The 23,884-nt window shown below is 31.9% G+C and overlaps 4 protein-coding genes across 5 annotated transcripts; 1 reads left to right on the top strand and 3 right to left on the bottom strand.

The window, feature by feature from the left end:
- Positions 1-2,134: 2,134 nt before the first annotated feature.
- LOC107020629 (piriformospora indica-insensitive protein 2) lies at positions 2,135-5,282 on the bottom strand. The gene is made up of 2 exons (XM_015221070.2): positions 4,133-5,282; positions 2,135-3,463 (listed from the first exon to the last, which is right to left on the bottom strand). The coding sequence occupies exons 1-2, from the start codon at positions 4,346-4,348 to the stop codon at positions 2,270-2,272; spliced, it is 1,410 nt and encodes a 469-aa protein (XP_015076556.1). The 5' UTR covers positions 4,349-5,282; the 3' UTR covers positions 2,135-2,269.
- A 6,507-nt stretch (positions 5,283-11,789) lies between these two features.
- LOC107020288 (protein decapping 5) lies at positions 11,790-18,859 on the top strand. 2 transcript variants are annotated; one of them, XM_015220583.1, is made up of 8 exons: positions 11,790-12,074; positions 13,367-13,467; positions 14,635-14,706; positions 14,784-15,698; positions 16,813-16,878; positions 17,849-18,031; positions 18,139-18,249; positions 18,329-18,859. In XM_015220583.1, exons 1-8 carry the CDS (start codon positions 11,921-11,923, stop codon positions 18,524-18,526), a joined length of 1,800 nt encoding a protein of 599 aa, XP_015076069.1. In that variant the 5' UTR covers positions 11,790-11,920; the 3' UTR covers positions 18,527-18,859. The 2 variants fall into 2 exon arrangements, with proteins under 2 accessions (XP_015076069.1, XP_027773084.1); XM_027917283.1 differs by lacking the exon at positions 16,813-16,878.
- A 121-nt stretch (positions 18,860-18,980) lies between these two features.
- LOC107020289 lies at positions 18,981-20,633 on the bottom strand. The gene is made up of 4 exons (XM_015220584.2): positions 19,949-20,633; positions 19,755-19,856; positions 19,428-19,532; positions 18,981-19,179 (listed from the first exon to the last, which is right to left on the bottom strand). The coding sequence occupies exons 1-4, from the start codon at positions 20,609-20,611 to the stop codon at positions 19,015-19,017; spliced, it is 1,035 nt and encodes a 344-aa protein (XP_015076070.1). The 5' UTR covers positions 20,612-20,633; the 3' UTR covers positions 18,981-19,014.
- Positions 20,634-21,431: 798 nt separating this feature from the next.
- On the bottom strand, positions 21,432-23,596 carry LOC107020167 (clavaminate synthase-like protein At3g21360). The gene is made up of 3 exons (XM_015220465.2): positions 23,228-23,596; positions 22,336-22,589; positions 21,432-21,804 (listed from the first exon to the last, which is right to left on the bottom strand). Exons 1-3 carry the CDS (start codon positions 23,594-23,596, stop codon positions 21,459-21,461), a joined length of 969 nt encoding a protein of 322 aa, XP_015075951.1. The 3' UTR covers positions 21,432-21,458.
- Between the last annotated feature and the right edge of the window lie 288 nt (positions 23,597-23,884).

Genomic DNA, 23,884 nt, shown 5'->3' with positions numbered 1-23,884 from the left:
TAAAAGGTTGATATGCATGCCCAGAATGACCTATAAGAAATTTTATCTATATTTTTTTTTAAATTCTAATTTTTATTTGATATGTTATTTATAGTTTAATAAAAGAAAATAAGTGTTATCGGGCATCCAAACAAATTATAAGAAAACAGAGAATTTAAAATTTAATAAAAATTGAACGTGTTAAGTTATGATCTAACAAGTTTTAAATTTAATTTAGCTCAAATAACTTTTGAACAGATTAACGACCCCATCTATTTACTAATTCAATTTCAAAATTTTAAGTTATAGCTTTAGTCATTTGACATATATGCTTACTTAAAATATATACATTTCTAATCGAATATTAATATTTAACTTAACATAAAGTTTAACGAAGAAAGAAAGAAAAAGAAAATTATACTTGCAATTTAAAACAAAACAGAGATACTAATATGACCACATGTCACCTCATTATAGGTAAAATATAGAATTTTAAATTACATTATTTCTAAAAATAAGAAAATATGATTATAGTATATTTTCTTAAAAGCACACTAATAATAATAATAATAAAACTACGCATATAAATTGAATTAGAGAAAGTAACAATCATCACAAATCGTGATTGAATAGATAATCAGATTACTTTATCTTTAGCTAGAAACATCGAATTCAAAAGTCTTAACACATAAATTAATATAAAAAAATAATAATTAAACTATTTATAACAAATTCAAAATCAATCGAAATTCAAAATAAATACAACCACACACTAAATAAACTAGAACAAGATAAGCCTGGATATAAAACAGTGTGGTAGCTAAGCTGACACATCTTTAAATTCATCTAATCTTGAAAAAAGTGTACATTATTTACATAATATATAGTCCTTTACTTTCATCATCATCATTTCGTTAGGACCACAACTGAAAAAAAAATTGTACCATATATATAAAGCATGCATTATATTATATAGTTAGTGTGTGTGCAGACTGTTGAAAATCTACATAATATAAACAAGAATGATTTGTATTTGCTAAACATCACAAAATGTACTGCCAAATTTAACTTTTATAGCATCTTCTAGCTACTAGCATTTAACGTTCGAAAATATATTAACCTGATTAATTCAGATTCATATCGTGTAGTTAGATAAAAATTTTGTTGTTATAAGTGAAAGTAGTGAGTTTTGAATTTCGAGTGTGAAAATTGAGTAGATGTTCTTGGAAAAACTTGAAAATATCGACAGAAATGAAGTTTGATAGTTTAAACTTCTTTTTGTTGGTATAAGTTTTCCCAAATCGTGTGATGTGTTATAAATCAGGAAGAAAGTTATAAAAGGACTTTGACTTTAGCTTCCGATTTATAACACAAAGATAAACACAACTTTATCCTTCAAAAATTAGAAATTTTAAAAAATTTATCATCAAACTTGAACACTATGAAAATAAGTGAAAATATCATTAATCGTTTAGATAGGGTGGGTGTAAAAAAAAATGCCAAAAACTGAAGTTAATTTTTTTGACTTATTCATTTATGGGGGCAGAGAGGTGTACATAATTATCTTTTTGGAGCTTTATGACATTTTGGTCAACTTTGGTAACTAAAAAACTATATAATTCCAAAAGCAAGAAAAATGAACAATTACTAGTCACCTTTGTTTGTTATGTTTTAATTACCATACTAACGAAAACTATTTTTCAAAATATTAATATATAATGTGAGACGAAGAGAGTATAAATTTTGAGATAAGTAAGAATCAAAGGAAGATTAAATATTAAGAAGCAATTGGAAATATGTAATTTTTCACATCTTTTATAATACTGTAGTTGAATTCATTTCAACTACAATATAATAATAGAGGTGTAAGAGGGCACACATTGAGCAAAACCATATAACATATCTATATATTGTTAATAATCAAACAATCGAACCAATCAAAATCGAGAACAACCAAATTGATAAATGTCTATTATACATGATTTAGTTTGATTTCAATAATTTAACAATCGATTAAACTGTTTTGATTTAGTTTTGACTTATAACAAACCTAAATACCCTTACACTGACATATAATTTGAGACAGAGGGAATATACATCTATTATTCTTCACTTATTGAAAAAATTTTCACAATTCAATGAACTTTCTTCTAAGTCCAACAAGGGTAAAATATGTACATTCATTCATTCATTCATATGTTAAAAGACAATAAAATAAAATGTGTGGTACATTTCAAGTAAAACAACAAAATGTCAAGAAAAAAGGTAACTCACTATTGGCAAATTCCTTTCATTTCAACAATAGTAGAATAACCATAAATAGTTCAACTACAAAACATCTCAAAATCCAACAATCATTCAAATATCCCATTGAAGATTGAAAATCCACAAAACTTGAGTTCATCTCAACATCAATAACATACTTGAGTTCTTGTTCACATTGTTTTACCCCAAACGGAACATCGGTTGTTGACACCAAACCATAAGAGTAACATAAATTTTGATTCCCCCATGCCCCAAATCTCCTTCCCATTTTCCTATAAAACCATTGAGAGAATTGAAGTTCACCTGTTAGATTGTTACCATATAGGTAAATAGCACTTACATTAGGCAAATCTTCAAGATTCTTTGGGATTTTACCATTGAGTTTATTGTCATTAAGTCCCAAAAATCTTAACTTTTTTAACTTTAATATAGACTCAGGTATCTCACCTGTCAAATTCATGTTTGACAAATCCAAAGTTGTTAACTTTATCATGTTATACCAATCAAGAACATCCAAGAATCCACCCATTGGATTGTTTGACAAGACTAACTCCTCCAAACATGTCATTTCTTGAATTGACTTAGGTAATCCACTTGATAACTTGTTGTTACTAAGGTCTAAAAGTGTTAAATTCTTCAATTGTGAGATCTCTTGTGGGATTTCGCCTTGTAAGTTGTTGTAACTCAAATCAAGTTTCAAAAGTGAGATCAAACCTCCAAATAATGGTTTAGGCAAGACACCAGAGAGTTTGTTTCTGCTTAAATCACATATCAAAAGTTGATTGAACCTTCCAAAAGTATCCGGTATTTTGCCGGTGAGTTCGTTTCCAGCAAGAACTAGTCTTTTCAAGTTCACTAAATCTCCAAGATTTTGTGGTATTTCACCAGAGAGTCCATTTTCTACTAGTACTAAAGATTGGAGCTTTATGAGTCTACCAAATGTATTTGGGATTTGGCCAATGAGACCGGGATTTGATCGAAACTCGAGCGACTCCAAACTACTAGCAAGAAACTCCCACCTCTCTGTTGGGATTGAAGTTGGATGATGACGAGGCGACACGAAACAACTGAAAAATGAGAGAGATCTAAGGTGCTTTAATGTGAATAGATTGGAGCTGAATTCCACATTTGGTGCACAACTTAGAGAATTATCATGTATAGGTCCAATGTTTAAGTCAGTAACATACCAGAAACCATCAAACAGGTCACAAGATACACCCTGTACAGAGGAAATAGAAACAAAATAAATCAGAAATATGAGTATGATGCATCAACCATATAACTCTCACTCTCCCCGTCCGTTTCAATTTGTTAGTCTTACTTCCGGTTTTAGTCTGTTTCAAAAAGAATGCATTTTTCATACTTTCTACATTAACGTGTCTAAAACCACAAGTTTAAAGAAAACTATGCTACATTCTTTAACTACGTGTCAAGTCTAAGACCAGACAAACAAATTGAAACGAACGGGGATGTATTTCATATAAGCTCTGTCCCTGTCCTGTATTATCATTGTGTTTTAAAACATATTCTGTCTCTGTTGGTCTGTCAAAACTGCTAAACAAAACAAGCCAAGAATGTACTGATATTCATTATTGAAGTATGGTTCATCAAACTTCTATGGCTAATTAGCTATCATTCCAAATATACAATCAATTTCTTTGATTATATGTCATAGTATAAAATTTCTACTTAAAGCTTTGAAAAATTTATATACAATGAGAAGTCATATCTTGTCATGTATACAACAAAATAATAAAAAAGGACAATTAGAACCATATGCACAAAAAAGTTTAGTTCTTTTTTTTCTTTTACCTTTTACTAAACAGAATCCATAAGGCAGAAAAGTAACTAAAAAAGTGAATTTTATGAAAAAAAATAATTGTGTTACCTGTATGGGAGTCCAACCACAAGGATCTGGATAAAGATCTGAACCATTCCACCATTTACCAACAAAGCCTTGAATGGTTGAGTAAAGTGAATTTATCTCATTTTTCTCCATTTGAGCAGTCATGTTTTCAGTATCACCATTGCACCAAACACCAAAATGGAGGATAAAAATGGTAACTAACACACAAAATCTTGATGAATTCTTGAAACCCCTCATCACTATTCTTAGTTTGACAAAATCTAGAAAGTTTAAAACTTTGTCACATAAACAAACTAGTTAGAATTCTTGAAGAACCCCATCATTCTTTTGAAGCTAAATTTTCTTGAAAATGAGTACACAAAGTGATCAAAGATAACAACTTTTTATCACACAATGAGTTCACAAAAGTGTTAAAAGAAAACAACTTTTTCACACAAACAAATTCTTGAAGACCCTCATCACTCTTTGAAGCTAAAATTTTCTTGAAAATGAGTACACAAAGTGAACAAAGATCAAAACTTTATCACATAGACAAACTAAAATCTTGAAAATGAGTTCACAAAGTGTTCAAAGAAAACAACTGTCACACCAACAAATTCTTGAAGACCCCCATCACTCTTTGAAGCTAAAATATCTTTAAAAAGAATACACAAAGTGAACAAAGATCACAACTTTATCACATAGACAAACTAAAATCTTGAAAATGAGTTCACAAAGTGTTCAAAGAAAACAACTTTGTCACACAAACAAATTCTTGAAGACCCCCATATCACTCTTTCAAACCCAAAAAAAAAAAACTTGAAAATTAGTTTGAGTAGACAAAATCTTGAAAGTAACAAACTTTGTCTACCATGCAAGAAAAGTGTTTTAAGCCAAACTAGAAGAAACTCCAAGAGGGGTATCTTAAAATGCTTTCATTTCATTAATATAAAAGAAAAATGTGTACTTTTTTTTGTTTTTTGGGGAAAATGCTAAAAGAATCCAATCAAACAGGGAAATGGAGGGAACAAAGAAGTAAAGAAGTAAGGTGCTTGTTAAAAATGTTTATAGAAAGCTAAGGTAGAAGGTAGAGAAGAGTAGAGTGGCAGAAAGCCAGAAGGGAAACACAGAGGACATAACACACAAGTCTAGGATGTCTTTACACCTAAAAAAAAAAAGCCTATTATTGCACTCTTCTCAATGCTTCACATTAAAAGCAATTAAGGTAATCTCAACTAAACAGTTGTGATTTTTTAAAGTTTTCATAAAACAAAAATTTATGATTCCAAATTTGATCGGTACGATTTTTCACTTAGACACTTTAATTAGCAAAGTCTCTTTTAAGTTGTTAGCAGCCCATATAGACATTCCTCGTAGAGTAGTTGTTACTACAAATATAAAAAACTATATTATAGTTATTTTTGTATATTCAATGTACTAGTGCTATAGATAATAAAATACATAGAGTTGAACATAGCGAAATAAGAAATTAAAAGATTTCGTTCAATTGTTTCCTTTTACTGACTTAGCAACTTCCGTGATTTTCATATTAAATAAGACTTAATTAAGGTGTTTTAATGAAAATTTTGTATCGATTTCAAGTGTATCATGTGGCATTAGTAACTAGTAATACAACTATACTAGTGAAGAAAGTTCGAAAGAAATGATTAAAATATAAAGGAGTAAATGTCTGAAAACATTAAAAGAATGTAGAGAATATAATAAACTGATAACAATGTGCTTTCTTTGACATAAATTTTTAGATGAGATGGTTATACACTTCAACATGATATCAGAATTCGTAAAGTTTTTGGAATCGAATAATCTCATCACCATGCATATCAAAAAAAAATTTTACGTATTTGTCCCATGAAAAAAAGGGTGTATTAACTGTATCATTAATTAAAAAAGTGTACTCTCTCTTTAACAGTTTATACATTTTGATGAAATGATCATATCCTTTAATAAAGAATTCAACATGTAATTCAATGTAAACATACACAATTTTTTCGTTATTTGATTAACTCTCGAGCCTCGACTACCCTTTTCTCTTATCAAGCTTGAAGCCTAAACACATAAAATTTAAATTATAAATCCGTCTCCGAATTTACCTAACCTAGTAAGTAGTTAGTATTTCACTCTTTTTTTCACCTTTCTTGATTTTGGAAGGGGGTAGGGGGACCATGATGTTAGGGAAGGTGCATGTAAATGCATGAAAGACAAAGGTAGTTTTTGTCTTTGGGTGAATGCCTTTGTATTATTGGATTTACATTTTTAACAGATTTTGAAAAGACAATACATAATTCAATAATCTTTAGAAAGTGCTTCATTACTTTTTTTGGGACTTGATCTTGCGTTGACATAGCTTTAGATTTAGTAAAAATATATTCCAAAATATAAAACTAATTTAATATATTACATTACTTTCCCAAGTCTAAAAACTTTAACTTAAAAATTTGATTCATTAAATTTTGAGTATCTTTTTTTTTTGTTACTCCCTTAATGACAGAAGTATCGAAAATATTTTTGAATTTGACATAAATTATTAATTTCGTCTCCTAGCTATTGATAGTCTTAAAAAATTCTTCTATTTGATTAACTAAACTGACATCAACGCCAATCTGCCACAACAATAACAAATGATCTCAAACTCTTGTACGTAGAAGCATGTGACTTTTAATAAAAAGTTGAAAAAAAGTGTTGAAAACACTAAACTAGGTGAGAATTTAAGGTGCATTTCATCATGTTGGAAAATCGAGAGTGTATTTAAGTTCAGTTAGTCAAGTAATTGATGTTTTATGGTAATCAATACTTCAGAAATGAAACTGATAATTTGCGTTAAGTTTAAAAGTGATTGTTTTTTATATTTTGTATAAAAAAATAAAATGATATACTCTAACTAATTTTGAAGTTTTTATTTACCCTTAATGAGATAACTATAGTCGAACCAATATTTATGACCATATAATAGAATTGAATTTACAAATACTAATGATTTTTACATTTCCACTTATTTTTTTTCGTGTATAAAACTTTGTATTTATTTAAAGTTGTTTGTTGTAATGATTGCAATAAAGTCCTTTTATGACCTATGAGTATTCATTTTCCTTCCTTAAATGAAGGTAGGGCAAGAAGATAAATAATGATGTTCAATTATTTAAGATAATAGATGAACCAACATGGCTTGTGGTAGTCGGGTGCAGTGGCGGAACTAGAATTTTTGATAAGGGGCTCAAAATATACACGATATAGCTGAAGGGGATTCGATATCTATTATATATACCTAAAAAATTATTTTAACTATGTATAAATCATTTAATTTTCCGCCGTTCGAACCCCCTAATTGATAGGTGGCTTCTCCACTTGTTGGATGCGCTATCTAAATTCCATCTATTCTTGATTAAGGATTTCGAATTCAAATTTTCTTTTTTTTAAAAAATCTTATTAAAAGTATCCATCTCAAAAATTGACTTTTACGATGAACGAACATGAATTTAATCGAAATCTCAATACACATACTTATCATCATACGAAAAAAAGAAAAATGATAAATAGTATATGAATTAATGAGTTTAAATTCATTTAATTATATTACTAGCAATCTAGCATTATGTAGTAGGGAAGTAGTATGAACATAGAGTCCATATAATTTTGCTCACATGGCCTCAGTACTATTTACAGTATAGTCCCCAATAATTTTCTTGTTTTCATTTTTCCCCCTTAATCTTTTCAAAAGTGATTTACACTTGCTACTTTGAACATGGAGTCTACAAAGGACACTAATTATAGTGATTAAAGACCTAGAAACCCAAATATTTTCTTTAACATAGATCTTTCTTTTACTTGTAATTTGGAAAAAAAAACAATTAAAATGTATTACATTTTTCGTTAAAATTAAAAAATTACTTCACCAAAAAACACAACTGATTGATCAAATTTTAATTTAGAAGAATAAAAAAAAAAATCATACTCAGAAAATCATAAACAAGTGAGACAATCTCTTAATTTCTATCGTTCCTTCAGAACAGGATCTAGAATGATAGGTAACTATTGGGAAGCAACTAAAGCAAGTGTAATAATATGTAGCTAAAATTTCAATTCTTATCTACTAACCATACATCATCTAGTGAAACTCTAATGACAATAATCACAAATACTTTAGAAAAATCATTATCTAGAGAGGAAAAAAATATTTACTACTATTAATTAGATATTACAAACTTGAATTTTTATTTTTTATTTTTTTTAGGGGTTATTATGGTGATATATATTAATGTATGAAAGGAACTTGTATGATTTAGGACCACAAATATTGTGAAGAGGGACAGGCTAATGGCTATACAAAGGGGAGTAGCCCACACTAATTTTTGCAAGTCAGGCCTATTTAGTTGAGAAGTCATTTTCTCTCTTTCCCCCTCTCATTTTTCACCATTTTTGGCCTCACATAGTAGTAGGCATCATGCTTTGGACATGAATGTTGTTAGTTTGTGGTAAAATGGTAAGTATTCTTTTGATTCTTAACGAGAGGTGTCACATTCGAGCCCCCTTTAGTACAGAATTGTCTTTGTTAGAAAGAGTTTTACCTCTAATATGGGACTTTCTGATGTGAATACAAATTTAATTGGACTCTAACAGTTTGTTTGGATCATTGTTACCCATCGTTTCATATTGTATTGTAATGTACACGGTTGTACTGTATTATATGGTAGATACAATATATGTTTGGCTAGATTATATTGTTTATTGTTGTTTAATAACATTTTAATTGTTTGGTTTGATTGTATCGTAATGTCTTGTAATTTATAAATTTACTTAAGTATTCTTAATTATTCTAGGGTAGGAGGTTTGAATAGGTCTAAATAATTAAGGTAAAGGGTAAAATAGTATTTTGAAATATTATGTAAAGATATAATTGGAAAAAGAAATTAAGTAACAATGGGAACACACCAAATTGGTTGTTCCATAAAATAGGGGTTTCCACTGTTAAGTAACAACGAAATTTAACAATACACTACAATACATTTTAAGTAACAATCAAAACAAATATTGTAGGTATAGTAACGATACAATACAATACAATAGATAACAATGATCCAAACATAGTGTAATATGAATACTGAACATCAAGTAAGATTTTCTTTTAAGAAAGAAAAAAGGTTGTTAGGGCTTTCAAAACCCTCCACTTCTAAAAAAAAATCAATTAAAAGACACCCTCAAATACCTCCCTACGGTTAAACTTCTCTGCACGGTGTCTATGTTTATATTAAATCAATTTGTGTTATGATATGTGTTTATACATAAAATTCAATTACTTTGATTATGGTTAGTTAATACATATTATCATTTTGTTAACCATGGTAAGTTAACATGGTGATTAATATCAACATTGAGTGGCATGTGTGTATAGGTATTTATATTTACTATATAGAAATCTAAGCATGACAATCAGGGGCGAAGCCACAGTGGTAATTGTAGGTTTGACATAATGTAGTAGCTTTGTTTTCTGGCGGAGACACAATGGTAGTTGTGGGTTCGACATAATGTAGTAGCTCTGTATTTTGGAGAGAATAACTCACAAATATTATTGCTTGACTAGTGAAGCTTTTATGCAATAGATTTGCATCTTCTTACCGAGAACGAGATATCATGACTATTTTATGAATTTTATCCTATAATACCTTCTTTTGAACAGAAAGGTGCTTTTGTTACCATTCTTGGGCTTTTGTTTTCAAATTAGGGAATTATCACTCATTGGGTTCATGTATATATGCAAGGGCCTGATATTGTGGCCCATTAAGAAATCTTTATGTGGCCCAGAAGTATCCGTTTACCACACATACAATTGATGTTTGATATACATACGTATACATCCAACTATTGCTTTGAAAATATATACATACACATATCGTTAAAATTAAATATTGTATCGTGCTATTTCAATTGGGATTAGATATATCTTGCGCGCAAAATAATATGTATTTTTAAGGGAAAATCTCAATATAAATTGCAAAAATCGGACACGGAATAACACCTATATTAGTAAAATATATCTTTTATCAATTGAAATATGAAAAAATCACAAGTTATTTGTTTTGCTAATCATGATATTTGGGCGTGTATCTCAACTAGCTTCATAAGACATTTGTCATTTTCGCCAATAACGTGTACTAAATAATTTTTTTAAGACTCAAACGAATGAAAGATATTATTTATCTCTTTCAACATTGTGAAAACGACATTAACTAAAATGATTACTCTCAAGTGGAATACTAAATATATTATAATTAAATAGATACTATGTGATAATGTTGAATTATTAAATGATTCCATTGCCCCCATGTATTTCAATCACAATATGTTGCCTTCTTAAATTATTGTTTTTATTCATATATAAGAGTTTGTTACGTGCAAAAGTTGAGTAGCAACACAAATTTCCCAATCAAGCCATACTTAAATTCATATTTTTTCATAGAATTATCAACAAAATGCTCTTAAATAGGTATATGATGTATTGCCATTCATAAGATTAAAAATCGATAATATTTGAATGTGAATTTTTTGTTTGCAACAGTTATAACCTTTTAGAATAGTTAACAATAAAGTGCTAGTACATTTGAAATTCTTGATAGCATTTATATAAATATTAAACAATATTAATTTTCTTATGTGCAAGTAATACAATTTAATTTGTATATATAAAGACAAGGAATTGAAATGACCAAACAATTAGATTGAGTTAAATTACCTTGTTTTGTAAATATAGTTTATGTTAAAATTTAAATAATAACTAAAGAAATAAAGTAGTCAGAATTTCGATGCAGTATTATATATAAATTGTGCTCTTATAAACTAAATAATTTGCACGTTTACTTCAGATATATTAATGCTAGCGGCGAAGATCTCATGAATATAATTACCCTTTTGATCACGTTTTGAAAATAACATTTGATATGATCTTTATCATTTCACCTTTAATTTTTCTTTCTACTAAATATCGGTTATATTCACTTGGGTGTAATATTTAATTAGGATTTTTTAATTTTATTTTAATCAATCACAATCTAATGTTCGATCACTACACTTTCGAAGCTAGATACCTATTCTTGAGATGACATTATCTACCCTTTTCGATCACGTTTTGATAATTACACTTGAGATCTTCTATGTTGAGCTTTTTTATTATTCTTTCTAACATGTAACAGTTCGTGATTCATTCATATATCGTGATTGAGTTTTTTTTAATTTATTCTTTCTGCCACGTATCGGTTCGTGATTCATTCATATATCATGAGTTTTTTTTTTTGCAAATTTAATCCTTTCTGCCACGTATCGATTCGTGATTCACTCACGTATCATGATTGAGTTTTTTTAATTTATTCTTTCTGCCACGTATCGATTCGTGATTCCTGTATCCTGATTGAGTCTTTACGATTTATTCTTTCTGCCACGTATCGATTCATGATTCAACCATTTATCATGATTGAGTCATTGTCAATCTATTCTTTCTTCCACGTATCGATTCTTAATTCACCGATGTATCATCTCGAATTTTTACTCCCAAAAAAAGAAAAATCTAATTTTAAAAGCAGTAGAAGGTACAATCCACCTTACACAATGTACAAGACTTGATAGCTCTTTTAGGAAAATCGATAATTACATGAAAAAAAAAAAGAAATACAAAACGCCGTAGAAAATTAGAAATACGAAAAAACCCTACACACAATAATCATCTTCAACTAGTCAACTCTTTCTCTCTCATCCTCCGTTCTCTTTCTCTCTCTAGATTTTTTCCAGGTATATGAGTTTTTCAGTGAAAATTTAGTAACAGTTATGGCGGCAGAGAGTTCATCGGCCAGATCTAGTGGATCGTCGGCGGATTCGTATATCGGTAGTTTGATTAGCTTGACTTCGAAGAGTGAGATCCGGTATGAAGGCATTCTCTATAACATCAACACTGATGAGTCCAGTATCGGTCTACGCAATGGTATTTCATTTGTTTATTTGTTATCCGGATTTTTTTTGAATTAAATGTTGATTTTAGTGTAATTTTGGTGATTTTTATGGAGTTAGATGGTTGTTGATTTGAATGATGATTGATTTATCTTGCTGTTTTTTGTGTTGTTAGGTGATGTTGCTTGCTAAGGGCAAAGCTGGTTGAAAATTGAGAATTTTTAGCTCTAAACAGAGGAATTGAGTTGAATTATGTGCTTTGTTCAAAGCTGATTGAAAAAAGAAGAGATTTTCCTTATTAATTTTGGTGATTTTATCGATTTTTGAAGATAGATCCTTGTTGATTTGATTGATGATTGATTTATCTAAGCTGATTTTATGTTTTTAGGTGATGTTACTTGTTTAGGGCGAAGGTGGTTGAAAATTAAGATTTTTTACTTTTTTTTTTCCATTCCTGTTTTAGAAGAAAAATTGAGTTCAATTATGTGCTTTGTTCAAAGCTTATTGTAAATTGAGATGTTTCCTTTTTAGTTTTTTTCTGTTTAGTAGGAAGCTTGAATTGAATTATGCTCTATGATGTGTTTTATTGGGTTTTTGTACTATATTAGTACATTAGTTGGTTTATCTCTTAATTTTATATGTTGTGGTGATTTTGATATTTTTAAAGAATCCATTAGTGATTATATGAATCACTTAAAGATCATAGGAAGCTGAGATTTTTATTCTTCTCAGTACAAAAATGATCTAAAATTGGGTGTTTTGATGAGTTGTTGAGAATTTGTATCTTGTACTTTTTGAGTGTGTTCTTGTAAGGATGTGCTCATGCATGTAGAATTGATAGCATATAAAATTGGGACCTTAGTAAGAATTAACATGATGGAATATTGCTGCAAAGTGGTATCAGGGAGGTGGTTGTTTCTTTGTAACAAAATGAACTTGTGATGGTGAGTTAAGATAATTTATTGCAGAGAAAAAAATTGAACTAAGTTAATTTTTATGTGTATTGGTTGTTTCACAAATTCAAAGCGGCATTATGAAATCGATCCCTATATTGAATCATGTCTATAGCCCTACTTTCTGAACTATTATGATATTGATATGACGATGGGGTAAAACTATTTTGGAAGTCAAGCAAAAAGGTTAAGCTTTGTCCAACACTCCAGCTTAAGGAGGAGAAAAATTGGAATATTTAGCAAATTTGAGTTATATTGTACTTATACCATGATAGTGTTTTCTAGGTTGAACTTTTGTTATTAACAATGTGTTCAATGAAACTATGAAGTGACTTACAGGATTGACAAAAGTGGTTATTATTTGTCATTGTAGTAAGATCATTTGGAACAGAGGGAAGAAAAAAGGATGGGCCTCAAGTACCTCCAAGTGACAAGACTTATGAATACATACTTTTTCGTGGAAGTGATATCAAGGTAATATGCTCTGACCTTAGTCTGCTATGGGATTTTATGTTTTTTGGTTGCTTGTTATACTGAAATGCCTTCACGTAGTTCCTGGCATTGTTTTTGGTTCTGTGAGATCTCTCTCCTTTTATCTATTAGTTAGTAGTTCTGTAGATGTTTTAAGTCCATTTATATCTTCAAAGAGTTTCTAGTCTTCTAATTGTTCATAAGCTAATTTCGGAAGTTGGAGTAAGCTTCTCTTTAGTTTTATGGTACTCTGAGATACGCAATTTTCTCCATTATATGAATAATTTAACTTCGGGGTTGATGTTGGAAAGACAAAAAGCATTAGATAAAAGCCTGGACTTGTTTTTCTGCTTAGCTCTTACCTTCCTTTTGATCTTTGTGTTCAAGACACAAGTTCATTAACCTATGTTGCTGCTACATTTGGTTAAATGACCCTTAAGTCTGCGTCTTTGTTAACTTCGGGGCTGATTTTGTAAAGACAAAAGGCATTAAATAGAAGACTGGACTTGTTTTTATGCTTAGCTCTTACCTTTGTTTTGATCTTAGTGGTCAAGACAGAAGTTCATAACATTATGTAGCCGCTACATTTGGTTAAATGACCTGTAAGTCTGAGTCTTTGTTTTTAAGCATGGTCCTTAGGTAAAATGATAGTTCCGATATCCTTGTTATGTGATCATCGGATTAGCAATTCTGAGGAGAAGGTGAAGAAGAGGCCATGTGCACTGATATTCATTATAAGTCATTTCCTCTGTAGCATTTGAGTTGGCATTAGTTGAGGAATCTTGTTGGTCGAAATGTAGAGCTAGATATACTTGTTCAGTATCCTAAGAATTTAAAGTATAAACTCAGTCTCCCTACTTAAGGTAGTATCTAATAATTGAGAAATATGTGAGCTAGGCAGAGGATTTTCGTGGATGACGTAAGAATACTCGAGGAAAGGGTGAGAAGAAGTTTTAGTTTTATCAAAAAGGGTGAGAGGCTAAGAGGAAAATTATTAATCATACTGTGCATCATATTGGATATATTTGCATGTCGGGTCAGTATCCTTAAATGCAGACTTTATATTTTCCTAAACTTGACATATGTCAGGCCGTGATATTTGCACAATTAGTATTTCATAGATGAGTTGCATTGGCCCGGCTTTTCAATAAAATGATTTGCTTGTTGCAGGATTTGCAAGTTAAGTCTTCGCCACCTCTTCAACCTACACAACCTATAAACAACGACCCAGCTATTATACAGGTAAGTAAAAGAAATTTCCCTAATGCTTATTATTTATGTTTTGGTTGAATTCTAATTCCTCTTAACCAACCTTTCAGTCTCACTATCCTCGACCACCTACTACATCGGCAAGTTTACCTGCTGCTGTTGGTGGATCTTTGACTGATCTAGGTTCCCATTCTGCACAGCCGGGACATCCTGGCTCAACATTCCAAAGTGGCCCGCCTTTGTATCAACCTGGAGGTAATATGGGATCTTGGGGTCCATCTCCTCCTCCTCCAAATGCTGGAGCTGGTGGACTTGCTATGCCAATGTATTGGCAAGGTTTTTATGGTGCACCCAATGGATTACCACAAATGCAGCAACAATCTTTGCTTCGTCCTCCTCCTGGACTGGCCATGCCTCCTTCCATGCCTCCTTCCATGCCGCAGATGCAGTTTTCTGGTTTCAATTCGTCTTTGCCAACTGGAGGATCAAGCCTACAGGCGCCAAACTTCCCAGAATACCCTTCTTCATTGATGCCAACAACTACTAGTTTAACCTCTAGTTCTTTACCTGCTGCTACTTTGCCTTCAACTGTGCCATCACTGCAACCTGTGGTACCTGTGACTGAAACAATATCCAGCGCAATTTCAAAGAAGGCTTCTGTTTCTGCTATACCCAATTCGGCATTAAGTGCTAGTTTACCAACTTTGCCTCCTTTGTCAACAAGTCCTGATGTAAATCCCGTTGTTCTGCCAGTATCTAATAAACCTAATCCAGTACCTAGCCCAGCTTTGTCTCAATCGGTATCTACTATTGTGGAGACACCCACACCGTCGCTGATAACTCCAGGGCAGCTGCTGCAATCTGGACCAATTGATGTTCCATCAACTCAATCTATGCAGACATCTCAAAGAGATGTAGAAGTGGATCAAGTAGTGCCTGCACCACCTTCAGAACCTCCAGCCCCTGCTAAAACAGAAGCTCAGCCACCAATATTACCATTACCATCCCAGACACGTGTGCAGAAGGTGCAGTTTTTGATTATTCATTCGATTACTGAGTGTTTGAAAATTTTATCTACTTAATTCATTTATGTTAATACATTATTGATCTCCCTGTGTGAACAATATTGGACTAATCAATTCCCATTTCCCAAGGTATTGCTATCTTTTTTGAACTTACAATTTGAAAAAAATCAATAACGGATGCTTGCGACTTAAGGGGTCTATTTGTTATTAAGTTGGAATACTTGATTTAGTACTTGGTTAGCATAGTTTTTAACTGTCTTTTCTGGCAATTATTAATGAAGTCTTTTGATTTGGTAGTTTGTTTGTTTATCCTAGTGAGAGAGGAGATAATTCTAATAAACATCGGGTGAATTAGGCTAGATGCCTCTATAGGGTTGTTATGCAGTCTGCTCTAGATGTTTACCATGGTTATTTATTTAATATGGTGTCCTGTGTTCCATACTTTGATACTGATGGCTATTAACAGTGAAAGGGATGATGAAATGTTTTTGTGAAAAGGATGTTTGGTGTCAATTTAATTAAGTCACACTATCTACTACCTTTATGTTTATTTGATGCTTATGTTATGACTTGATAATATTCCAAGCCTTCTTGGTTATGAAAATACTTTAAGGTGTCCAGTTTCCTGTCAATCTTTACTTGTAGTCCTCTTGGTACATCTACTTCTACTTCTACTTCTGTTTTATTGCTGCTATCTGTTATCAAGAGTCTATTTTAAAGAATAAAATTAGACTAATGAAGGAAGTTCATTAGGAGAAAGAATTCTGGTGAGGATTTACTTGACTGACATAGTAATAATTCTTGTCTACCTTGACTGTATTTAATGCTCACACTTATGCAGGAGTGTTGAATATTTAGGAGCTACTTGGCTATGAAAAATACTTTTAGTGACCAGTTTTCTAATCATTCTTAACATTGCACTGCTCTGAATGCCTCCATTCCTTCCCCTGTATTGCTTCCATTTCTTCATCATGGATCATTGCAAGAAAATTAGACCTATGACTCCAGGATAAAAAGGGAAAGACTGGTGATGTTCTTCACAATGATGTGGTGGCAAAATTATATGATATTGTTTGGGAAGCTAATAATCTTCTTTCATTTTCTTTCCTTCTAGACAAATGGAGCTCCATATCAGCCGCGTTACGTCAACTTCAGAGGTCGTGGTGGAAGAGGAATGGGGGTAATGGATTATGTGCAATATTTAAGCTATTATCAGCCCATACATTTTTATGGCATTGTAGTCATAACTGCATCTGATGTCTTGTATTTTAATCTATTTTGTTCTTTGTAAATAGTTTCAGTCTGGAGTTACAAGTCTTTTAATGGAGGTCACAAATTCCAAATCTGCCCCTTCCAATGAGAAAACATTTTCTTTCATGAATGGCCAAAGGGGGATAAGTCCAAGATTCTTGCATTCAATTTAAACTAGCTGAGTCAATTCAAACACTAATACAAATATTCAATAGTTGCATGCATTGTAGGGAACTCTGTAGGTGGAGTATTTCTTAGAACACTGATTTGCTAGTATTTGTTGTTAGATCTGGTGGCATCACCAAGCATTTGAGTGTGCATGCCTATACAAGTTATGTGGGTAGGTTTGATTACAAGTAGAAGACTGGTATGTGATCCCCGCTTTTGTCTGATCGCTCGAGTTCCATTGTTGTTTACCTTATTTTGCAGTTGTGATAGCTGTTATACTGGCTAAACTAGTATATGTTTGAAAGGGTTTCTGCTATACGGGCATGACATCTAGCTATATATATTTATATATTCTCTTTTTTCTAGAATTTGCTATCTGGCTAAACTAGTATATGTTTGAAAGGGTTTCTGCTATATGGACATGACATCTAGCGATATATATATATTTATATGTTCTCTTTTTTCTAGAATTTGCGATCAGTATTTTGACTCTGCCGTGCAATATTTTTCATGTACTCTTACATTGAAGAATGAATCTTTAGTCCATAATTTGTACATTCCGTCATTTGACTTGTTGCTTTAATGGATTTACTAAGGTTAATCTTAATGTATTAGAGCAGTGCTTTAGTTAATTGACTTTTTGAATTGCTCTGGTCGGGCTTGTGATTTGTAGTGGATTTGGCCTTTGCTTGGTGTAGTTAATGAGATAGGTTGATTATCTTCCTTACCAGGTTTCTAGACCAATAACAAAGTTCGATGAGGATTTTGATTTTATGGCCATGAATGAGAAGTTCAAGAAAGATGAAGTATGGGGTCATCTTGGCAAAAGTAACAGAGAAGGAGATGGAAATGGCAGTGATGAGGATATCTCTTACAATGAATATGAGGACGACCTTCCTAAGATTGATATCCAGGTGTTTACTTAAATTCTCTTCGACCTCAATTCTAATGCATACCCTTGACCATGAATTTTGGTACTAGTTTTGTGTGTTATGTTTAATCTACCTTTTCTTTCCTGCAGCCTGTTTACAACAAGGACGACTTTTTTGACTCTTTGTCTAGTAATGCACTTGACCATGACTCAAATCATGGAAGGACCAGGTTCTCCGAGCAAAGGAAGATAGATGTTGAGGTATATCTGATTCTTATGCTCTACTTTCCAGAGTATGGTTCTTCTTCAATGAACTAATTAATCTGTTTGATGGGTGCAGACATTCGGAGATTTCTCAAGATACAGGGGCGGTCGTGGTGGTCGTGGTCCTGGACGTGGTGGACGTTCTCGAGGTTCATATTATGGAAGAGGAGGTGGATATGGATATGGATATGGAAACGGAAATGGAAATGGAACTGGTTATGGTTATGGTGGTGGTAGGGGCAGAGGCCGTGGTGTGCCATCCCGTACTTTATAAAAGCATAGGTGTATTATTAAGGAAGGTTGAGCTAGAAGCAAATATCTGCCTCTTTTAGGCAAGGATATTGTTAGTACCCATCTAATCCTGTAACTTTTGTGCATCTTGTCTGCGTTTTCGAAGAATAAATTCAGGCTGTAAACGTATGTTCAGTTTTCTTTCCTTGAGCTATAGAGCTCATTTTTCTAGCTGCAAATTTCACAATCACAATGGCTGTAGTAGTCATTGGATGTAATTTGCTTGTCGATTGTTATGTGAAAATTTGACATTTTCCCGTTTTCCTTCAGTAATTTTCTTGTACAACTCCAGCTTCGAAGAAAGTCTTTTGTTATTCTTGTGGTTTCAAAGCAATAGTATTTTATCATATGATTTCTTCATGCAAGTACGTTTATTCTTTGTGAGCTGAAGGTTTATCACGCTATTCAAGGAATGAAACAAAGTTTACACATTGAGTAAAAACAGACAAAAGTAGAGTTGTATGATCAAATTCAGAAATTGGTGAGTTTATAGTAGCAGTTATTTCCAAATAGCAGAATCTGATATCCTTTACCACAAGGACACTTGAAATGAAGAATCAGACAGTTCCCCATTCTTTCTACCCATACAGCCTCCTCACACAATGCTTCTCCTCCACCACTATCTGTCTCATCATCCTACTCGAAACCAAGAAACCGAATTCCATCAGTAAACAACAAAAGCAAGAACCCCCTCCACATGTTTCTGAAAGACCCTCGATTCTGGTGCAGAACCCCATCATAGTAAACAAAACTAGTTCTAAATACTTAAAAGGTAAATCTTTTCTACTCTATTTTGAACATTAACCAAAACACAACTAATTCTAAAAAGGTGAATGAATGATCAAGAACACCAGTAAACATAGAAAATGAAAATTTCAATATACCTTTACAATCTTATTTTCTTCATGGAGAGTTACTTCTTCTTCTTGAATCATAAGGTCACACCATTGTCTCATTTCTCTCATTCCATCTTTCATTCTCTTTAACCTCTGCATATTACAACACACAAAAAGTAAAATCTCCATTAAAAGCAACAACACAAAAAGTAAAATCTCCATTAAAAGCAACAACAACAACAAACTCGGTCTCGGGAGGATACAATGTACACATACCTTACCACTAAAGACCGTTTCCGAAATACCCCAAAGCAAAAAAAAAAAAAAAAAAGTGAAAATGGAAAAAACTGAAAAGCCAAGATTTAGGAGAAAAACCATTGCAGCAGGAGATTCTCCATTGTTAACTAAACCACCTAATTCTTGAACATTTGGTGACCAGCTAGCTGTTCTTGCAACAGCAGAGTGAGTTGGGGATTTCTGGAAAATCAAAATGAAGATACAGAAGTTATTAAAGAAAACTTAATGAAATCGAAAAAAAAATCAAGATTTAGAAACAAATTCAAACAAACCATTGTGGTAGAAGATTCTCCATTGTTGAAATTGAGCTCATTTGGTGACCAGCTAGATGTTCTTGTGAGGGTACGGTGAGAAGGGGGTTTAGGGGATTTACCAGTGGGATCTGAAGTAGTCCGATAAAGGGGTCGAGGAAATGGCGGCGCTAATGGTGGTTTCGCCGGAGATGGTGAAGGCGATGGAGTCACCGGAGATTCTTGGTTATTTTGAAGTGGGATTTTGATGAAACCTTGGAAATGGTTACTGTGATTGATGTTGTAGGTGTCGCTGGAACCACCGGCGCCGCCGTCTGCTGTGGTGGAAATGGGTGGTAGAACGGTGGCAGTTCTTTTAGGAAATGGCTCTTCCAGAGAAGAAGAGAAACGACAGTTTGAGTGTCTCTTTCCCTTGGTAGTGGTGGTGGCGCCGCCGTAAAGGGTAGTTGTCTTACATGACGTGGCAAGTGTTTCTGCTGTAATGACGGCAGCTCCGGCGGCGGCGATGGTGGTGGTGGAAATTTCAGGTGAGAATTGTGGGATTTTCTTGACGGAACAACAAGAATGGCATTGCTGATGAGGAGATTGGTCGCCGGAGAATTTTCCGGTGGTGGCGTCAGCGGCGGAGCTGAGGCGGAGCATGGCTAAGTGAGAATCAACAGAAATTGAAAGTTCGTTTTGCATTTCTCTGTTGAAAAAACTGTATTAACTGAATTGAAAGATTTAAAGCGCCAAAATAATAAGGCTGCGTTTGGATATTTATAGAGTACAATTTTTTTAATTAAATAAATAAATGTTTTTTCTTTCTTTTGTATGTTAATTTCTTATACTTTTTTTTGTTTAATCATCTCGTATTCAAATTCACTTGTTTGATTAATTCAAATTTAGATATTTATAGAATACATCTCTTTGTTATTTATTCTTTTTTTGTTTGTTTATTTGTTTTGTTTATCTTTAAATCTTTATTTGAGTTGTGATTATATTTCACTTTCTGTATTATTGCTATATAATATAGCGTTTGAACTGTAATGATGTGATGTTTAGAAAACAATTAATGGTAAATCCTTTCTACAAGATTTTTTTTAATTTTCAAAATTTAAATTCAAAATTTTAATCGCCTTTATCACTTGTACAAATTAATTGGTTGACTATTTACTTTGATAATAGCTCGCCAAAAAAAAGCATAATCCTAGTACAAGTCTTTAAATTTAAATGGATTTTACACTTAATTTAAAGTAGGTGTGCATATTGGTTGAGATAACAAAATGATACATCTTCAAAGTATAGTTCATTTAATATAAAATCTAGTAATACATTTTATTTCAAATTCACAAACAAAAGCTTTGTAATACATAAACTCTTTGAAGAATAATGATACATCTCCAAAGTCTTTATATTCTTTATTTGATATTCTAATAATATCTAACTTAAAATGATTCATTTTCCGTCACGCCTTCTCAAACGATCTTATTATTTTTCATGAATTGAACACGTGAAAATTCTCAGCTCAGCTCAGCTCGGAAAATTCAATTTACTTGCAAGTAGCAACAAGGACCTTCCTAGGTGGAAGAGAAGGCCTTCTACCATGAAGTGTAGCCCAATTATCAAGGAAAAGAACATCACCCTTTTGCCATTTGAATTGTATGCTTTCTTCTTCAATTATTTCTTCACATCTTTTTACTATGTTTTGTGGTATTTCTGTTCCATCAAACATCATGGCTGAGCTTATGTCTTTCCCATACATTCCTACCAATGTGTTGAACCACATTCTTCTTCCTTTTCTTCCATCAAACACTTTTGTTAAACATCTTGGTCCTAAGATTGTCTTTACACCACCATTTGGTAGCCATTCCATTTCCATTCCAAGTGCTTTTGCCCTATAATAATCAAGATTTCTTTTTTTTTTGAATTGGATAGTTATTTCGAAGGATAATTAATTCCACGTATGATTACTGTGTTTTACTCACTATAAAGTAAAGTCATAGAACTACTTGTCGTAACATTAGAGACCAACTAACTTATATGTGAATCAGCCAGAAAATACAAAATAACCAAAAGGTTAAAAGTCTTTTCTTGGATAATAGTAGTGTTTACTATCCCAAACATATCAATTGCCTTCCACTAACACAAATATCGAGCAACTCATTCCCAAACCCTAGGCAATTTCACAAACTTTTATGATTGTATATATCGAATGTAATTAGCAATATTGGGTAAAATAACTTATCATAAGCAACAATTTCGAGTTTGGGCCTTTAGTATCTTTTTGATAAGGAGCTAGCGCTTAGCCCCTTTCTCCTTCAAGAGTGGAACTTCTAGACATAAAGTCAAACTATTGAGCTTCAAAATTGATATCGAACACCGTATGAAAATAAAAAAAAGTTTGTAATAATAAATGATTAAATTACCTTTTTTCAGCTTCAATAGGATCAGAAGTACCAAAAGCATCCTCCCACCCTCTACCTCTCATTGAACCTTGGTCATTCTTACTTGGAGCACTAAATGTGTATTTAAGTCCTTTTTTCTCTATTTCTTCAACAGCTTCTGGGAATTCCTCTATCATTCTTTCTGTTACTCTAAAACTTGGAACAAATGGTGTTTCCCCTCCTTCTGGTGGTGGTATTTCACAATACAATATCACTTTCTTTGGAAATTCCTTTATCTACATATATAATAAATAAGTATGTATGTCATAGAAAAAATATAATCATCCAGACACATGAACTTGTTTTTACTGTGTCAGTTGAACACTTAAACTTACAAAATGATCATCTAGACTCAATTCGTAGTTATTTTGTCAGTTGAACACTTCAATTAATTACAAAATAATTATTTGAACACTTTCAGAATTCATTGTCACAACAACATCAAATTACCACGATACATAGTGAGAACGAGTTAGAAGTGTTTATTTGCGGAAAAGTTTGTCAAATTTTATGATTTGATTTTGTTTGGTCGACCGAAATAATTATGTGTCATACGAAAGCAGACTATTATTCATTTAGTACTCCTCCAATCATTAATCAAGTTTAATATAATATAATTCCCTTTTAGGCTGTCTTCATATAAAATTAAAATAAAATTGAAGACCATGCCCTAGCTAAGTGACATTCTCATTAAAATATTGAAAAACTTAGAAAATACTATTGATTATATTGCCTCGCTAACTAAATCAAAATATTTATGAAAATAATCACGGAACATTTTTTATTAAAAATTTTCAAATTGTGATTTTTTCAATGAATGTACAGAAATCTTAAAAGACGGATAATAATTGAGTAGAAAAATTAAAATACTTACAAGGACCATTTCATGATGATAATATATAAATTCAGAAAGAGGTCCTTCATTAGCAGTCCAAACTCTCTTGTAAATATGTGTTCTTGGTGCTGGTCCAACATATCTAATATCTTCCCAACCAAATACTTCAACAATATCATTAAAATTTTGTGCATTTTTTACATCAAATCCTCTTAAAAGAACAGCACTATTTTTTGTAATCATATTATCAAACCAATCCTTATTATTTTCCAAATATTCAAGTAATGAATTTATGTCATTCTTCTTATTTGGTTCAATTGGATTTAGAACTAATGGCATAGTTTCACCATCAACAATTTTTTCTCCTTCACATTTTCCCACTTTAAAATCCTTACAAGTGTATTCCATTTTTTTTTCTTTTTGTAAATTGATTTAAAAAAAAAGTTTTTGACTTTTTTGGCTATGGATTGTTGAATTGGAATTGAAGGGTTTTATGGTATTTATAAAAGAAAAAAAGGAATCAAAATAATGATGGACAATGTTGGTCATTGGGTTCTTCATTTGTCTTTAATTTGTATGATTAGTTATTTTAAACTATGGTTTGGTGTATTTTTGTTTTTATTAATATAATTAAGTTTTCTTGTTTTGCTTGGTAAACAACTACAAGATTAATTAATGACAAAAAGGGGGGGGGGG

Source organism: Solanum pennellii, chromosome 5 (genome assembly GCF_001406875.1).
Source record: "Solanum pennellii chromosome 5, SPENNV200".
NCBI lineage: Eukaryota > Viridiplantae > Streptophyta > Magnoliopsida > Solanales > Solanaceae > Solanum > Solanum pennellii.
Note: the sequence above shows the minus strand (reverse complement) of the source record. Positions and strands in the feature narration are given on the sequence as shown.

Bases quoted from the DNA above. Each gene is read 5' to 3' on its own strand.
- LOC107020288 (XM_015220583.1), top strand. From the start codon at position 11,921: ATGGCGGCAGAGAGTTCATCGGCCAGATCTAGTGGATCGTCGGCGGAT. The intron at 13,468-14,634 runs GTAATATGCTCT...TGCTTGTTGCAG, and splicing joins TTCGTGGAAGTGATATCAAG to GATTTGCAAGTTAAGTCTTC. The intron at 18,250-18,328 runs GTATATCTGATT...TGATGGGTGCAG, and splicing joins AAAGGAAGATAGATGTTGAG to ACATTCGGAGATTTCTCAAG.
- LOC107020167 (XM_015220465.2), bottom strand. From the start codon at position 23,596: ATGGAATACACTTGTAAGGATTTTAAAGTGGGAAAATGTGAAGGAGAA. The intron at 22,590-23,227 runs GTAAGTATTTTA...TTATATATGTAG, and splicing joins ATCATCATGAAATGGTCCTT to ATAAAGGAATTTCCAAAGAA. The intron at 21,805-22,335 runs GTAATTTAATCA...TGATTATTATAG, and splicing joins CCTATTGAAGCTGAAAAAAG to GGCAAAAGCACTTGGAATGG.
- LOC107020629 (XM_015221070.2), bottom strand. From the start codon at position 4,348: ATGAGGGGTTTCAAGAATTCATCAAGATTTTGTGTGTTAGTTACCATT. The intron at 3,464-4,132 runs GTAACACAATTA...TCCTCTGTACAG, and splicing joins GTGGTTGGACTCCCATACAG to GGTGTATCTTGTGACCTGTT.
- LOC107020289 (XM_015220584.2), bottom strand. From the start codon at position 20,611: ATGCAAAACGAACTTTCAATTTCTGTTGATTCTCACTTAGCCATGCTC. The intron at 19,857-19,948 runs GTTTGTTTGAAT...TTGATTTTCCAG, and splicing joins GAGAATCTTCTACCACAATG to AAATCCCCAACTCACTCTGC. The intron at 19,533-19,754 runs GTTTTTCTCCTA...TGTAATATGCAG, and splicing joins GAGAATCTCCTGCTGCAATG to AGGTTAAAGAGAATGAAAGA.